Source organism: Erpetoichthys calabaricus, chromosome 5 (genome assembly GCF_900747795.2).
Source record: "Erpetoichthys calabaricus chromosome 5, fErpCal1.3, whole genome shotgun sequence".
Taxonomy (NCBI): domain Eukaryota; kingdom Metazoa; phylum Chordata; class Cladistia; order Polypteriformes; family Polypteridae; genus Erpetoichthys; species Erpetoichthys calabaricus.
Genome location: NC_041398.2, coordinates 156,604,351 through 156,622,344, shown reverse-complemented (window position 1 = coordinate 156,622,344; position 17,994 = coordinate 156,604,351). Strand labels below are relative to the sequence as shown.

Genomic DNA, 17,994 nt, shown 5'->3' with positions numbered 1-17,994 from the left:
ATGTTTGCATTCTTTTAATTGTGAGACGGAACTGTCATCTCTGTCTTGTCATGGAGCACAGTTTAAACTTTTGAAAAAGAGACAAATGTTTGTTTACAGTGTTTGAATAAAGTTCCTGTCTTTCTACAACCTCCTGTGTTTCTGTGCAAATTTGTGACCCAAGCATGACAATATAAAAATAACCATATAAACATATGGTTTCTACTTCGCGGATTTTCACTTTCCGCGGGGGGTTCTGGAACGCAACCCCCGCGATCGAGGAGGGATTACTGTATTTGTATATGTTACTCTGTGTCTTAAATCTCTCCTCTGTTCCTGTTTGGTCTCAAACTACAATGACACCCAGTGTGTAGTTTGGTGTCCACATTCCTACTACACGTGGTTTTAAAAGATTCAAATCTATGATATCTGGTCTGTGAGAAGAAGACATACTCCATTGCAGCACTCTAAAAATAATAATAAAATGAATTAATAAATGGGTAAAATATACTGGGTTGAAATGGCAGTAGGCAAAAAATAACCAAAAGAGTCAAACGATTTGAATTACAGTTAATAAAACAAAAACAAAACCTGCTTAAAAAATAGTGCATGTTGATCATGGCTAAATGTAATATGAAAATAATAAATGTAAGTATAAAATAAGCCTGAAAACATAATGAACAACATTGAATTTTTTAGGTGCACATTTTGGGTGGAAGGAGCCTTCAAAATAAATCAAAAAGATTCATTGAGAATTTTCAAGATACTCCAGGACCAGGATCATATGATATCATTAGTTATTTAAACTCCAATGAGGAAAAAAAGACTAAATGGAGGGTAAGTTTGCCTTGAATAGTCAAAATTATTTCTTATTTTAAATTGTGATAAAATGGTAACCTAAAACAATTATTGCTAAGCCTTTTCACATGTTTCAGCTTTTACGTTTGTGTATAATAATTTAATGGCCACATCCATATTTAGAAGTCTCTCACTTACTGTTATATTTGCCATATGTGAGGGTAAATACATTTTTAATAAAAAGACAATGAATTATTCATATTTGGCACATTACTCTCAGTTCCTTTCTTACCTGAGCTGCCAAGCCTATAAAGTGTTATTGACTGATACATCAATAGATCTTTTTTTTAAGAAATTAGATTCAAACATAACCTCATTTATTTGGAATTCAAAATATCCACGTATCAAAAGGGCAACCCTACAAAGAGCTAAGGCAGAAGGCGGCATGGCTCTACCTAACTTTCAATTTTATTGCTGGGCAGAAAATATACAAGCTATAAAAACCTCAACATGGACACAAATAGATGAACATACACAGGCTTGGTCTGCAATAGAAATAAAATCCTGCAGTACTTCTGTATATTCCTTGCTTTGCACCCCAATAAATACAAAATATTGCTGATATACTAACAACCCAATTGTGCTTCACTTACTCAGAATATGGAACCAATGTAGGACGTATTTTAAGATAAAGAAGTATTTTAAGATAGAGAAGCTTTTATTTGTGGTACCTCTGCATGAGAACCACCTTTTTCCACCCTCTCAAACGTATGCAGTTTTTAATGTCTGGAAAGCATTCGGGATTAAATCACTTAGAGATCTGTACATAGACAATGTCTTTGCATCCTATGAACAATTACACTCCAAATGTAACTTTCCAGCAACACATTTCTTTCACTACCTTCAAATTAGAAACTTTGTTAAACAAAACCTGACCAATTTTTCCTCACCTCCTACCTACTTCTGTGCCAGAAAAAAAATATTGATCAGTCTTGAAGACTCAGACAGCATTTCTGTAATATATAAAACCATTTTACAGTCCCTCCCTTTCAAAGATCCAAGAGTATAGTGGTAAATGGATCTCTCACTCAACATCTCAGAAAAGGAGTGGAAGGCAGCAATGCACAGAATTGACTCAAGCTCCATATGCGCAAAACATAGAATTATTCAACTCAAAATTATGTATTGAGTACGTCTCTTTCATTTACAATTGTCCAAAATGTTTCCAGGGCAAGATCCAACCTGCGAACTCTGCAATCAAGTTCCGTCCTCATTGCATTATATGTTTTGGGCCTGCACCAAATTAACATCATTCTGGATCAAAATCTTTAAATGCCTTTCAGGCAGCGTTTGGTGTCAATATCCCTCATAATCTATTAACAGTTTTGTTTGGGGTGCTTCCAGAGGGGCTTAAAGAGGAGAAGGACAAACAAATTGTTATTGCCTTTACTACACTATTGGCACGCAGACTTATCTTGGTCAACTGGAAAAATCCTAGCTCTCCTATTCTAAGTCAGTGGGTAACTGATGTTATATACTATTTGAAACTTGAAAAAATCAAATTCGCACCTAGAGGATCTGTACAAAACTTTTTTAAAACCTGGCAGGGTCTAATCAATAAAATTTTAGAATAAGCATTTAAATTGAGGAAGCAGGTTCTCTCCCCTCATTTACTCCATTTATCTTTATTAATTTATCTATTAACTTATTTTTATTATCGTTAAGTTTTACTCTGCGGGCCTTGCTCTCTTTCTCAGGGGTGTGGGTCGATTTGTTTCTAACCTTTTTTTTTTTTGTTAAACTTGAGTTATTTGTATGTAATGCTATTCGTTTTTAATAAAATCAATAAAATAAAAAAGTGTTATTGACTGACATCCATTGCTAAACCTGATGACTTTCTTTAGTCGATTGTTGCCAATATAGTGTAAGAGATTATACAGACCACAATATAGAGCTGAGGCACCACCCGGTGATGCCATGTAATTGGAATGCAGCAAAATAAAGAAAACAAGCAGTAATTGCAAAAAAGTGTCTTTTCAGACACAAGTTTCAAAGAGGATGAATTTTCAGTCAAATGTCCTTCTGGAAGTAAGAGGCAGATCCAGGCAGATGGACACCGGAAGTGATGACAGAGATGATACAGCCGTCAATTATCTACTCTGAAGAGGAAGTAAGAGAAAAGGCATTAAAACATAGCACCCAGTGCCAACTCCTGGAGCAGAAGGTAATTAAAATCACCAGAACCCTTAAGCTGTCCACTATGTGTAAGTTTGTGACAGGACCTTAGCTCAGACTCATCGGGATGGGTGGCCCAAACCATGAGGTCATGAATATGTGAGAGAGCATCAGCATTGGAATGCAGAGAACCTTTTAATGATGGACATTGAACCATTATGCCTCAAGGTCCAAGAAAAACCACCTGGTGACAGATGGATTTGACTTCTGACGAAGTGCCCTCCAAATGGAGGCATGCATGGACCATCACCAGAATGAACTCACAGCTCTGGAGGTAGTACCTCAGTTGGTTAGTAGATCACTTTATCTCCAAGGCCTCTTTTTCCACAACCACATCTGCTGACCCAATAGTTTTTGGCATAGGAATATGATGGGGTGTTCAACACCATCTACGACTTGAGTCAGCTTGGCACCGAGACCTGTGTCTGAAGCATCAGTCTGTAAAACAAAATGTAAAGGTAAATCAGAAGTTGTAGCTGCATTTGTCTCAAATTACCAAAGTTCTGCAGCTTTTAGTTTACTTCATTGGACAGCTCTGGCAATAGTGTGACGCATGTTCAAATAATTACATTGACCAAATATCTTTGTTTTAAATGTTTTAGTAAAATTTCAAAGCAAAAAAAGTTCACACAAAATTAGAGAAAAAATTGATATTAAAGAAAAGAAAAGTTACTTTTTAAAGAAAGTTCTGTTTAAGGCTTATTTATTTTGTTTCATTTCTATCTGAGTTTGTTCATACATTGCATTACAAAGCAGGAATATCATTCCGGAGAAGAACATGATGGGGTGTTAAACACCATTAATTACTTGGCTCAGCACAGAACTGAGACCTGTGTCCGAAGCGTTGGTCTGTAAGTCAAAAGGTAAAGAGAAATCAGGAGTTAAGTCATGGAATGTGCCTTCTGTTTTAGCATACCATACTACCATGTTAGTAGCCTGCTTTTTTGTAAGATTAGTCAAGGGTACTGCCCTCTCAGATAAATGAGGGACAAAATGGCAGTAGTACCATGGTAACCCTAAAAAGACTTGGACCAGTCGCTTGGTCTTTGGATGAGGCCAACTTTGGCACATTTGTGGTCGGGACTATAGCCCTGCCCAATAACTAGCCTAAATACTTTGCCTTGGTCAATCCAAAATGACATTTCCTGGGATTGATCCTGAGACTCTGCTTTGTTCTGTGTCATGAGTACTGCATGGACCTATTGCATGTGTTCCTCACTTGTGCCGGAACAGATGACAGATTGATGTGGTATACTCATTTGGTTGCCGATGAGTCAGTTTAACCAAATAATCAAACTGTTGCCCCTAACGTTGCGCTACGGCGTGTGGTTCGTTTATACCTCGTGTCTTCTCATTAAACTTTTATTTCGCGAATATGTTATTGCAATCCGCAGCGGGAGCGTTTCTATAAACTTAATTTAAACTTACGTTTTACACCGTGCTTTGTTTCCCTTATGAACATGCTTGTATGCTTCACTCGATGGCTTCTTATTGTTTCGCTCCCTTCTCAATTGTTTAATGAATTTTTTATTCTTCGCTGTTTGCGGCTCTTCCTTCATTTCTCCCTACTGAGTTCACAGTCTTTTCACGTGATTACGTGGGAGGCGTGATGACGTGACACTCAACTCCGCCTCCCATGGCCATCAAGCTCCCGTCCATTACAGTATATTGTCAAAAATGAGGTTCCAGTTATGACCATTACGCGTTGAATTTCGAAATGAAACCTGCCTAACTTTTGTAAGTAAGCTGTAAGGAATCAGCCTGCCAAATTTTAGCCTTCCACCTACACGGGAAGTTGGACAATTAGTGATGAGTGAGTCAGTCAGTCAGTCAGTCAGTGAGTCAGTGAGTCAGAGAGGGCTTTGCCTTTTATTAATTAGTATAGATCTCCTTTTCATGCAACTATTATGCTAATTATTGACAGTTTTTGTACTTGAAATATTCAGCATAACTGAGCTTTTAAAAAAAATTTGTATTGTTTTTATCTATGCCTAGTTTGTTTTTCTATGCCTAGTGTTTACTTTTGATGCTGTGACACTTGTGTAAGAAACGTACAATAATGCAATAAATGAAAAAACGGGTATTTTTATATGCTCATACAGACAGATTTCATTCACAGTTCCCAAAGTTAAAGGTTAATAAGTTGTGTGATTCCAGTATATTGTCAGTAACAGGCATATGTACTCCTTGTGAGTGATAATAGAGGAACTGTGAGACAACAAGAAGAAAATGTTACAGTGCTGTTAGGCTGTTTGAATAGCGTAGTCCTATAAGATGGATGGGATTATTTCTTATTTCTCTCTGCATCTTTAGATTGCTACAAAGCTGTACCAAAATTATAAACTTACTGAGTCCTAATTACTCAACACTGTCATATTTGCATAACAGGTACAGGTGAAGGATTTAAGCAAGATGACATCAGTTGTAGATAAAAGTCAAGGCAATCACAACATGGTGTATGGCTTATATGAGGACTCTCTGAGACCATTACTGGCTGTAAGCTACCTTCTAACAGTCCAGGATGGAGATTTCACAGGACTTCCTCGTGGATGATCCTGATTCATGGGACAGTAATGAAGCATATATTTCAGATCAGTGCAATGTCAAATACCTGAAAGTGGTCAATGATGCAGCGGAGAGAGGGGTGGCACTGATTCAGTTATTCAATTCGGCCATCACAAACCAAGAAGAACAGAAACAGTACCTCCTACAAGATGTAGAAGACCAAACAGTTTCCAGCACCAACAAAAACTCTGTTAACTGAAAAACGGAAGAGCTGGACAGAACAGTCATATCAGCAAGCACATTTCTGTATAGTGAATATAGAAAACATCCATCCATTTTACAACCCGCTGAATCCGAACACAGGGTCACAGGGGTCTGCTGGAGCCAATCCCAGCCAACACAGGGCACAAGGCAGGAACCAATCCTGGGCAGGGTGCCAACCCACCGCAGGACACAAACAAACACACCCACACGCCAAGCATACACTAGGACCAATTTAGAATCACCAATCCACCTAACCTGCATGTCTTTGGACTGTGGGAGGAAACCGGAGCGCCTGGAGGAAACCCACGCAGACACGGGGAGAACATGCAAACTCCATGCAGAGAGGACCCGGGAAGCAAACCCAGGTCCCCAGATCTCTCAACTGCGAGGCAGCAGCGCTACCCACTGCGCCACCGTGCCACCCACAGAAAACAAACAGTAATTGCAAAAAAGAAGTCTTTTCAGAAAGGAGTTCCAAGGTGAACTGATTTCAAATTGGCTGAACTTCCAGTCATATGTCCTTCCGATAGTAAGAGGTGGATCCAGGTGGATGGACACCAGAAGTAACGACAGAGAGGTTGGAGCTGTCAATCATCTGGTCTGCTGAGGGAGGAAGAGAAAAGGCATTAGAACACACAACACAGTGCCAACCCTTGGAGTAGGGAGGAAAATACAATCTCCACAGCCCTTATGTGCATGTGTGTATGGGACCCAAGCTGTACCTATAACATACTGTACCTAAGTGATTTGAGAAACCATAACCACCCGTTACCAATTGATTCAATAGCAAAAACAAAACTAAAACACAAACATGTCATATTAGAAAATTAACTAGATTAAAATATATAACAAAAATTTGCAGAAAAAGTTAACATTCCATTAGACATAAATGCATAAATGATAGATAGATAGATAGATAGATAGATAGATAGATAGATAGATAGATAGATAGATAGATAGATATTGTCATTGTCACTTTTACAAAGGAACAACAAAATTGAAGGTGCAGTCGACTCAGTGTGAAGCATAAGAGTTAAAAAGACAAGAAGAGAGAAAATAATGACAAACTAAATAGTAATAAAAGTACTTTACAAAATATACAATTTGCACTTGTTATATATAAAAATTGCACTGGTTAAATGTACAAAATGCACTAGTTGACTTAAGGTCTAAATTGCACATTGGGAGAATGATATGGAGCAGTTTTATTCTGAGTTCAGGGCCATGATTGCTTTTGGATAAAAATTGTTTTTAAGGTGGTTTGTCCTGGTTTTCATTGCTCTGTATTTCTTGCCCGATGGCAAAAGCTGGAAGAGGCAATGATCGGGATGTGATGAATCCTGTGAAATGTCTATTGCTTTTTTGTGGCATCGGGAGGTGTAGATTTGTTCCAGAGTGGGGAGGGTACAACCAATTGTTCTCTCTGCTTTCCTGATGACCCTGTGGAGTGCTTTCCTTTCTGAGGAAGTGCAGCTGCCTTACCACATACACAGTCTGTACATGAGCACACTCTCGATGAAACAGTGATGAAAGGCAAGGAGAAAATTTTTGGGGAGATGGCTCTTTCTGAGGATTCTCAGAAAATACAGTCTCTACTGTGCCTTTTTCAGCAGCTCCCTTGGTGTTGGCGCTCCAGGTCAGGTCATCCTCCAGCTCAATGCCCAGAAATCTGAAACACTGGGACCCCTCTACACACAAGCCCCGCCAATGATGTGTGGCTGGATGTCAGTTTTGTTTATTCTAAAGTCAATAACAAGCTCCTTCGTTTTGGTGGTGTTGAGGAGCAGGTTATTGACTCTTGCATCACTCTGACAGCCACTCCACCTCATCCCTGTATGTCAGCTCACCCTCCTTGCCCGAGATGAGTCCGACCACTGTTGTGTCATCTGCGAACTTTATGATCTTGTTGTTATGGTGAGTGGCGACACAGTCATATATGTAGAGGGTGTAGAAGAGCCTCCCCGGTGTTGAGGCTGAGAGCAGTGGAGGTTGGGGGACCCAGCCTGACCCTCTGGGAGCGACCAGACAGGAAGTCCAGTATCCAACTGCAGGTCAGTGATGGAAGTCCCAGATCTGCCAGTTTGGACACTAGTCGTTGTGGGAGGTTGGTGTTAAACGCTGAGCTGAAGTCCACAAAGAGCAGTCTGGCATAACTCCCCTGCTGCTCCAGGTGGGTCAGGGCAGCATGAAGGGCTATGGCCACAGTGTCCTCCATGGATCTTTTTGCTTTGTAAGCAAATTGAAATGGGTCCAGGTCTGCTGGCAGGCAGGCAATGATATGACTCCGCACCAGTTTCTCAAAGCACTTCATGATGACAGATGTGAGTGCTACTGGGCGGAAATCATTCAGACTGTTTGTGATGGGTTTTTTCAGCAGCGGAACAATGATGGAGGACTTGAGGCAGGATTGGACAGTGGCCTGGGACAGGGACTGGTTGAAAATCCTAGTGAAGACTCCGGCCAATTGATCCACACAGTCTTTCAGCACCTGTCCAGCCACACCGTTGGGTCCTGCAGCCTTCCTCGGGTTCACCTTCCTCATCACTTGCCTCACCTCACACTCTTCCCACCGTGAGTATGTTGCTGTTGTGAACAGGCGGCTGTGATGGAGCTGCTGTTGGTGTCACCTCAAATCGGGCAAAGAAGATGTTCAGCTCCTCTGCCAGAGAAGCATCTCCCTCAGTGGCCAAGGAGTTGCTGGATTTGTAGGCGGTGATGTGCTGGACACCCTGCCACACCTGCCTGGTGTTGTTGCTCCTCAGATAGTCCTGTCCACTTTCTGTATGCTGCCTTGGCCTCTCGGATGCCTCTCTTCAGGTTCTCTCTGGCTACACTGTAAAGAGCCCTACCCCAAACCTGAAAACAGTATTCCTGGCTTTCAGCAAACTCTGGACCCCCCTCGTCATCCAGGGCTTCCCTATTGGGATAAATCCTTATGCGTCTGTCCCTCGGTGACGTTGTCCATGCAGAACCTGATGTAATCCAGGACTGCCATAGTGTGGTTCTCCAGGTCTTGGTGATCGAAAACCTCCCAGTCAGTTCTCTGGAAGCAGTCCTGCAACTGTTGGGAGGCCTCAAAAGGCCATATGGTAACAGTCCTGGTCATAGTGGGAGCTTGTTTCCTGAGGGGAGTACTGTATATGCAGGGTTGTGTGATCAGACTGGCCAGGGTGTGCTAGGGGTTTAGCCCTATAGACCTGTCTGATGTTTGTGTACAGCTTGTCCAGTGTTTTTACTCCCTTGGTTGCACACTTTATGTGTTGATAGAATTTGGGGAGAGAACTGCTTTCAGATCTGGATTGATTAAAGTCCCCAGAAATGATGTGAACAGCATCAGGATACTTGCTCTGTTTACTGCTGATGGTGTCATGCAAAAGCCCCAGAGCCGAGCTAGCATTAGCATCTGGTGCTATATACACAGCAGTTAACAATATGCCGTTGAATTCATGGGGGAGGTAAATGGGTCTGCCATTTAATTGTCATAAACTCCACGTCTGGAGAGCAGTGTCTAGTGACTGTGGTGGAATTCATGCACCAGCTATTGTTCACATAAATGCACAGCCCCCCTCCTCTTTTCTTACTGGAGCTCTCTGTCCTGTCTTGCCGGTGTGCTGTATAGCCTGCTATCTCGATAGCCATGTCCGGTATGAGTGGATTCAGCCACGTCTCCGTGATCAGCAGGATGCAGCAGTCCCTGATGATGTTTTCTGTTGCAATCCGCAGCTTCCCACTCGTTCAGTTTGTTTACCAGAGACCTCACATTTGAGGAGAAAATGCTTGGAAGCGGTGGTTTGTGTGGCTACTTCCTTAGCATCGCTAGCATGCCACTTGGCACCCCCTCTTTTATTTACATTCTTTGCGCCAATGCCAGCTCCTTGAAGCTGGGATTGTAATCCACGGAGAGCCCGGTTGTCTGTACGATGTTGTCCGGAATGTTGTGGATGCAGAGAACTCGGATGTCGAGCAACTCTTGCTCCGTAAGCCGATAGATAAATATCCTGCTGGCTATAGGTGTATTTATCCAGGCAGGGTGTAAAAAACAAACTCTGAGTTGGAGAGCACACAGCCACAGTGTCTAAGTGTGCTGCCACGTCAATCTGCAATTGAATGATGGATAGAGTGCGCCAAAAAAAAATGTACGTGGAAAATTTAAGTTAAACAAAAACCACTGACCACAGCATGATCCAAGACACAAGGGAGAAGGAACCATAGGAGTTTTAGATAAGGTGTTCCCCATTAGAAGGAAACATGGATAAAATTTGACTAGTAGCAGTGGGAAATCAATCAAATAAATCAGTTACTTGATGTTAAACTGCCAAATGATGTTAGTTTTCATGGGTTTATTACAGGAGTCACAGAAGCATGGTTATAGGAATTAACAGGAATAAGCATTTTTAAGTGTTAGTTTGTAAACTAAACAACTTGTAAACAGTCAGTCAGTCATTATCAAATCCTCTCAGTCCTGAACAGGCTCACGGGGGTCTGCTGGAGCCTATCCCAGTTAGCATAGTGTGCCGGGCAGGAACAAACCCTAGACAGGGCGCTAGTCCATTGCAGGGCAGTTGTAAACAAAATTAGATATATTCTTACATTTAGGAAATAAGTAACATTACTTAGTCTGGAAGACAGAAAGAATACATGTACATCTTAAATAAAGAGATCAAACTAACCATTTTTTTAAAACCAAATTCTGAAAGTTTTAGCACCCACACAAATGTCTGTAAACTTATATAAAATTTGTCAGCTTCCATTTGCAGATGAAAGTTATTAATAACTTATATAGTGACAAAAACATTATAACACTGACCATTTTTTCAAAATTGGGTAAATTTTTAATCATCAATGTTTCAAAGATGTAATCAACATTAATCCAGACAACATATTTGAAATTTATATTGCTTAACTTCAGTTACCAGTAATAAGTCTGAAAGTGTAACAACATATTTTTAGGTAATCTTCAGAGTAAAAGTTTGTGCCATATGTCCAAGTACAAGATTCTGCCACTCCACCACTAAATGCTTGAGGTTATTCTGGTATCAGCTGCAGTAGTTTTACTTCTGCTTTTTCAGAGCTCTGCTTTTTATGGAAGGATTTTACAATCTTTATTATATCTACAAGGATATAGAATTAAGATTTGAAAATTCATCTTCAATACAATATCAAAACTTGAATCTCTGCATGTCACTGCTTAATTAATATGTAACTAACCAATTCAAACTTTGTTATACATGTATATTTAAATTTACTCTTTAATTTAGTTGAACATTTTCCTTAGCAATATTATTTATTTGCACTTTGCAATAGAAAGAGACTTCTTGCCTTATTTGAATACATGTACAATATTGACGCAACAGTTGTTGATTTTTTTAACTTAGCTGAGGACACACAGAGTACTGGTTTTCATTTTCTTGGCTGATTTAAAATAAAGCATGATAGTAATTCTCCAGAATTCTCCAGTGGCACTCTTTTGTGTAGTTTGCACATTCTGTGCTACCTGTGTCCAAGTGGGCACTGAAGACTTCTGTCATGCCTCTAAGGAATGATGATTGCATTGTTTGGCGATTTTAAACCAAGTGTAGTCTGAATGTAGGTGTGTGTGTGTGTGTGTGTGTGTTTGTACTCTACAGTGGACTGGGAGAATAGGCTTCAGACTTTCTATAACATTGTACTGGACATTGTGGGTTCAGAGAAAAATAAAAGTGAATGAATAATCTGCTTGCATTTATCAGATTTATTGCATCAGATATTTTAGAAATAGTTTGTAAAGCTACAGCTCAGATGCACAAGCAGGTGCAAAAACTAAAACCACACTGCCAGTTTGGAGATAAAGAAAAGCTATGATGTGGACAATGAATAATATTATAATCTTTGAACCAACAGATATTCTCCTCATTTAAGGTAAAATAAGCCTTTGAGAGAAATTAATTGCAATCAGTATTTTTTAGGTCATATAGCCAAATAGTCCTTCTCTGCCTTTGCAGGTTACATCAAGCCAAATACATTATTTCAGAAAATCTGACATACCTTCAATTCCTTCTCCTGGACAAGCTTATGGATATGAAGAAAACAGTGAGGGAATTCTCTGCAAACAGCCACCACCACACAAAGATATACAGCCTACTCCCGCTTTCAACAAAGCAAGTATAACTAATACCTGCTATCTTTGTGAATTAATTTAATAATCTTTTAAAACTCTTTTTATGTTATTTCCATGTGATTATCTGCCTATTTATTTATTTTTTGATACTGCCCTCGATCAAAAACCTATGATTGGGCTGTTGGGGGAAAGGCCTGTCATTAATAGATTTTAAAGGATTGAATTCCGCTTGAGATAAACATTCTGTAAGCACAATGTCTAAGCATCTCTTGCATATATAAGGTAAATATTGTGCAAAGTTCAGCTAGAACATGGAGACATGGCAAAATATCATACAGAATGTATCACAGTCACTATCACTTTTTAGTGGTGACTGAGAAAAACTTTTAATCTCATGTTTTCCCTGCAGAATGGAGAGGAAAACATTTATGATGTAAAACATGCCAATAGTGTCCATTGATTTACAAAAAGTATCTCTTTTGGGTGGAGTATTCCTTTAAATAAAATAGCTGAAGAAATATAACCAATTAATGTCAATAAATACATGTTTTCAATAAAACAACAAAAAAAGATACAACTTTTCTCTTTTTAGGCTGAATCCTATGCAACGCAGAAATACAAAGGGATACATTTTGGAAAACTAACTGCACAACGAAGTTATATAAATATAAAAGAAGGTCCAGGACCAGGGCAATATGATCTAAGAAAGTGAGTAATTTTGTCTGCATCAGTTTGCTCAGATTTTCATTATCTGCTGTGTATTGGAGACAGAGAAAGAGATGAAGTGTATAAAATGTATTCAGTGTGTTGGGAGATTTCACTTTTTTATTTTAAAACATTGAATCTCAGTAAATTTGGCTTTTTTTTAATATTGATCAACTGAAAAAGAGACTTTAATGTCAAAGTAAAAACATATCTCTGCACAGTGGTCTATATTAATTACAAAATAAAAACACAAAATATCTGATTGCATAAGTATTAAATCAAAGTAAGTTTGATTGCATAAGTATGCAATGCCGTCAAATACACACACACATCCGCGCAAAACACACACCACACTCACACCCTAAATTACCAGGACAAGATAATATTTATTCTCGAGTGCTTATGAGCATTATTGAGTACATACATAAACCTTTGACACATATTTTTAGGAAAGTCACTGCATAATGGGGAAATGCCAATGGATGGAAATATTATTCCGTTAAATACAAAGGGTGATTGGGCAGATCTGTGGAAGTAGAATTTAAACCCTGGTTTGATACGCACCTAGCATGTATTACAGGTGTGCTGTTAAAAGGAAACTAGCTTCATTTACTTGCTGGGTTTGTGCTGAGTCTCTTATTCTTCTGAGCTTATGTGCTTAAAGGCAGACAATGTTATTTTGATATTCACTATGATAAAGGTTTAAGTTAGTACGAAAAGGCTTTTTAGGTAAGTTTTATAGCAAAAAAAAAAAAAAAAACAAGTCTTGGTATGAGAAAAAAAGGTAATCTTTTAAAGAGTGCTGGCTACTCTATTGTTATGCTCAGGCTAAGTTTCCTGTTGGCTTGGCCAAACTAAGAAGGAAACATTGTCACACAAACGGTTCAGAAAGACTCATAAACACCTCAAAAGTCATGTATTCCTTAAATTAATAGGACTGTCAATCAGCTTAGTGGACCAGGTTAATTGTGACGATTGAAGGTTATAAATGCTCTGCCATGTCCCATTAGCAACTGGATGTAACCATTCATGTTAAAGGTTTACTGATTATGTAGTAAATTTCAAGAATTGTGAGCTAATAAATGAAGTTTATTAATTGTATTAAGTGTACCGATTCCTGCTTTGTAACCACTTGCTAATTAGGTGCTTGTGTTCCGTAAGGGTTACCTCTTGCAAAACTTAGATACTAAAGACGCCTTTTCTTGGCTTTGTTTTATTGTCTCCAATACATGGGCAGAACAGGGAACCCTGTGGGGGGTGCCGGTAAATTTCTACCCACAGATCCAAGCAGCTATAGTCCAGTAAGTAACGTGCATCACAGGTAAATTTATGGAAGAAATTATTAAAGAAAAGATTGAGGAACAAATGGCAAGAATAGGAGATTTACTTAACAGTCAGCATGGGTCCAGATGTGTTGGTCTTGTTTTATGTACATGCTGGAATTCTATGCGGAAAAAATAAAAGTATACAATCAAAGTGATTCATGCAATATTATTTATCTTGACTTTCAGAAACGCATGAGAGGTTGAGCAAAAATTAAAAGAAGTGGGAGTTCAGGGTGTGGTATGTAGATAGGAGCAAAATTGTCTCAGACATGAAAGCAGAGGGTTATGGTGCAAGGAACCTTATCGGACTTGGGTGATGTTAAGAATGGTGTCTCTCATGGGTCAGTGCTAGGGCCACTGCTATTATTGATCTATGTAAATGATTTGCATAGAAATAAAATAACACGCTGGTTAAGTTTGCAGATGCTAGGTGGATTGGTAGAAAATCTATTGTGATGGGTGTCTAAAAGTCACACTTATAGGGAATCTAACCTAAAAACAGTTACAATATCTGACTATTATTAAGAGTCATTGAACTCTTGAAATTTAAAGATAATAGCACACAGGTTTCTTTAAATTGGGTGGTGAGTAAACAAACACTGAAACACATAACAGCAATTTCAAGAAAAGCAACAGCAACTTGTATTACACCAGATACTCCACCAAGAAGATAAAAGTAGATAATAGTCTAAAAATATCAGGAGTGAAAACCTTTTAAAAAGAAAGCACACAGTCCACACTCTGAAAAGTCTATTAAAACTTAACAGTGGAGGATACATCCTTTGGTGGTGCAAAGTCCAAGTTGCATGCAGTGTTACCACAAAGATTAGTCTTCTAACTGTTCCATTAAAACACTCTGCTTGACTAATGTTAGTTTTCCAAAAGAAGTCTTGCTAACTTGATGAATTCTTGACAGCGTCTCTTTCTAATGGATTGAGCATTTTCTTTCACTTCTGGGTACCTCGTGTTGCCACGATGACCTAGGCACACCTCAGTTCTCATCTGCCAGCTTTGTTTGACATCTCTGTGGTGAAACTGTCTCTTCCCTCTTCCCTGAAGGTAGGTGTTACCAAATATGTGCCTTATGTTTTGACAGCCACGTATCTTCATCTGCCTGTAAGTCCCTGCACTCTGAACGAGTGACTGTGTTCTCGGTGGACCGTCTCTCTACACCACCCACTGTCCCAGATTCAGTCTGTGCCTAGTTCAACATAATGATCAATTAAACAATGGTACATACAAAAGTCCTTGGCTAGTGTAAACACATTTTCATTGATTAAACAATAGTATTGTGGTCAGCTATAAGGAAGTACATATACCATTGCATGCTGATTAGAAACTAATATCCTTAGAACATGTTAATTTTCAAAGGAAGCAGGCAGTCCTGTATCACAGTATTGTATATTGATCAGATACCAATCAAAGCAGTCTGATCTTCAAAGCAGGTAACATTTTTTAAAGTCAGGTAAATATCTGCATCTTGTACACAACCGTCACAATAACCTGTAACAGAATTATTCAATTTGCATTTTTACTTTTCATCCTGGTCTCAAGAAAGAGTGCCTATTGCCTCTTTATCTATTGGCTTTTACATTTATTATTACCTGTTCTATTATTAAGAGAAAAAGAAAACCACCCATTGTACAAAAATGTTAACCTCTGACACTTTAATCCATTGAATCATTACAGAGGGACTTGGGCAGTTTTAATTCAGATGAAATATAATGTAAATAATAAACACTACATAGTATTACTTGTAGGAAGTAAAAATGTGATGTTTGAGTACATAATGGGAAGTCTGAAAATTGAAAGAACACCTTATGAGAAAGATTTATAGTGGACTCTTCACTATCAACTTCCAGACTGTGTTCAGAAGCCGATAAGAAGGCTAACAGAATGTTAGGTTATATAGCATGATGTGTAGAGTACAAATCAAAGGAGGTTATGCTCAAGCTTTATAACGCACTGGTTAGACCTCATCTGGAGTACTGTGTACAGTTTTGGTCTCCAGGCTACAAAAAAGACATAGAACTGCTAGAAAATATCCAGAGAAGAGTGACTAGGCTGATTCTAGAACTGCAGGGGAGAAATTATGAGGAACAATTAAAAGGGCTGAGTCTTTACAGTTTAAAGAAAAAGAAGATTAAGGAGGAGACACGATTGAAGTGTTTACAATTATGAAGGGAATTAGTATAGTGGATCCAGGCTGTTACTTTAAAATGAGATCATCAAGAACATGGGACACAGTTGGAAACTTGTTAAGGGTAAATAACCCTTAAGCCCTTAACCCCTAATGAACATGGAATAAGTTTCCAAGTAGTGTAGTGCACATTAAAACTATTTGTTCCTCAATACTAGACTTACTTTGGAAGAATTAAGCAAATAGGACTGGCAAGCTTTGTTGAGCTGAATGGACTGATTTTGTCTAGACTGTTTTAATGTTCTAATTAAAATATGTCTTAGGTAGTCCTCTTAGGAGCTCATTGCAGTAATCTAGTTGACTAAAAACAAAAAGCGTGAATTAATTTCTCAGCATCTTGCCATGTTGTAAGAGGTTTAACTTTTGCAATGTTTCTTAAATGATAATTTCAATATTAGTAATATGGTTAATGTGTGATTTAAAGTTTAGTTCAGAGACCATGATTACACGTGAATTTTTCCTTCTGCCATAACTTTTAATGCTATGGAATCAAATTTATTTATAAGAACTTCACTATTTTTATTTTTGCCCTCAAGGAAGTGTAGTAGCAATTAAATTATTAATTAAAGAAAAAAACTTATACTCTACTAGGACATAAGCATAAGCCATTCCATCTCTGTTGTGCCCTATTATTACTTTGTTTGGCTATCTTTTGTGTTTTTTTAAATGTGCGCTCAAATATCTCTGCACTCGGAAGCTTTTAGAACAAAAGGTGCATTGAAAGTCCTGTGTGGAATGCGTGGTGTTCAGGGGAGTGTGTCTTAAAATGTTTTTCAGGAAGAGGAGAGTGGGCAGGTGACGTCACATTAGTGTGGCGAGGAAGTGGGTGTGCACCCTCTGTGCACATACCGACAGCGTCAAAAGATGTCACCAGAAGGTTATCACGTGGGTATTCGAGAGGCATGAGAACCTCGTAATGCCCATGATCCAAAGGGACCGCTAAAGAGCAGGGATATGGAGAGACGTTGGGCCGGATTGTAAACTCGAGGAGAGGCCCTGAGGACGTTCTTGGAAGTAAATGCTGATAGTAGCTGGAAGGATTTGGGACATTGCCACAATTTCTGCCTCACCACCATAGACTCCGGACGAAGTCATGTAGTCAGCGTATTGCTGAGCAGACTGTATAACAATGCCCCTGTGACTAACAACAACGGACACCACGTTGCTGAAGTTATCCCAATGTTGGCAAACAAAGTCAACAGCAATTTTGCGAAGTTTGAGAGCAACAGTCTCATCAATTACATTTTTCCAAAAAAACCCGACTGACAGAAACAAACAGTTACCTGATGCAGGAATTTGTATAACATTGAAAGAAGTGTTGTGTCCATGAAATACATTTGAAGCGGTAGCCATGGTGGGCAAAAGAACAGTCAACGTGGCTCACAGCTGGATTTGGACAGCAGGACAGACCAAAGCGAGTGAGTATGTGTTTGATAAGCTGTTTGAGTTGGCGGGCAGTGGTCTGAGGTGCGTTCTTGATCACGTGGGAGGAGGGGGGTAGAGTTTCTGGGCGGGGCTTCGTTGTTCCTTTCCCATGGCTTTCAATGGTGGATGCGGTCGGGTGTCGAAACCGAAAAGAATAATGAAAAGTGAACGTGGCTCAGAGGTGCATGTGGACTCCTAGCACAGACGAAAGGGACTAACTGGGTGGTCGGTGAGTTTTTGCGTCCGGGCACATGAGCAGGCAGTGTGAATGCCTAGAGAGCGAGGGTAGACGTGGGCCGAGAAAAAAGGAGTGTTGGTGTGCGGGGAAACGTCTTCCATGTTCCTGCAGGAACTGCTGTATGTAGCGTGTAAAACAGTTTGCTATGGTGCACGCGGTCGTGCCTCGTAACCGAAAACAAACAGTTTGCTATGGTGCACGCGGTCGTGCCTCGTAACCGAAA

General features: G+C 39.4%; 1 protein-coding gene across 1 annotated transcript in view; it reads left to right on the top strand.

Annotated features, from left to right (window-relative positions):
• Positions 1–17,994, top strand: part of stpg2 (sperm-tail PG-rich repeat containing 2) — a 276,268-nt gene that overhangs the window by 50,653 nt on the left and 207,621 nt on the right. The window contains exons 3-5 of the mRNA XM_028803122.2: positions 679–816; positions 11,763–11,918; positions 12,471–12,586. Of these exons, the coding sequence (XP_028658955.1) occupies positions 679–816; positions 11,763–11,918; positions 12,471–12,586 (410 nt within the window). The remainder of the gene's footprint in view (positions 1–678; positions 817–11,762; positions 11,919–12,470; positions 12,587–17,994) is intronic.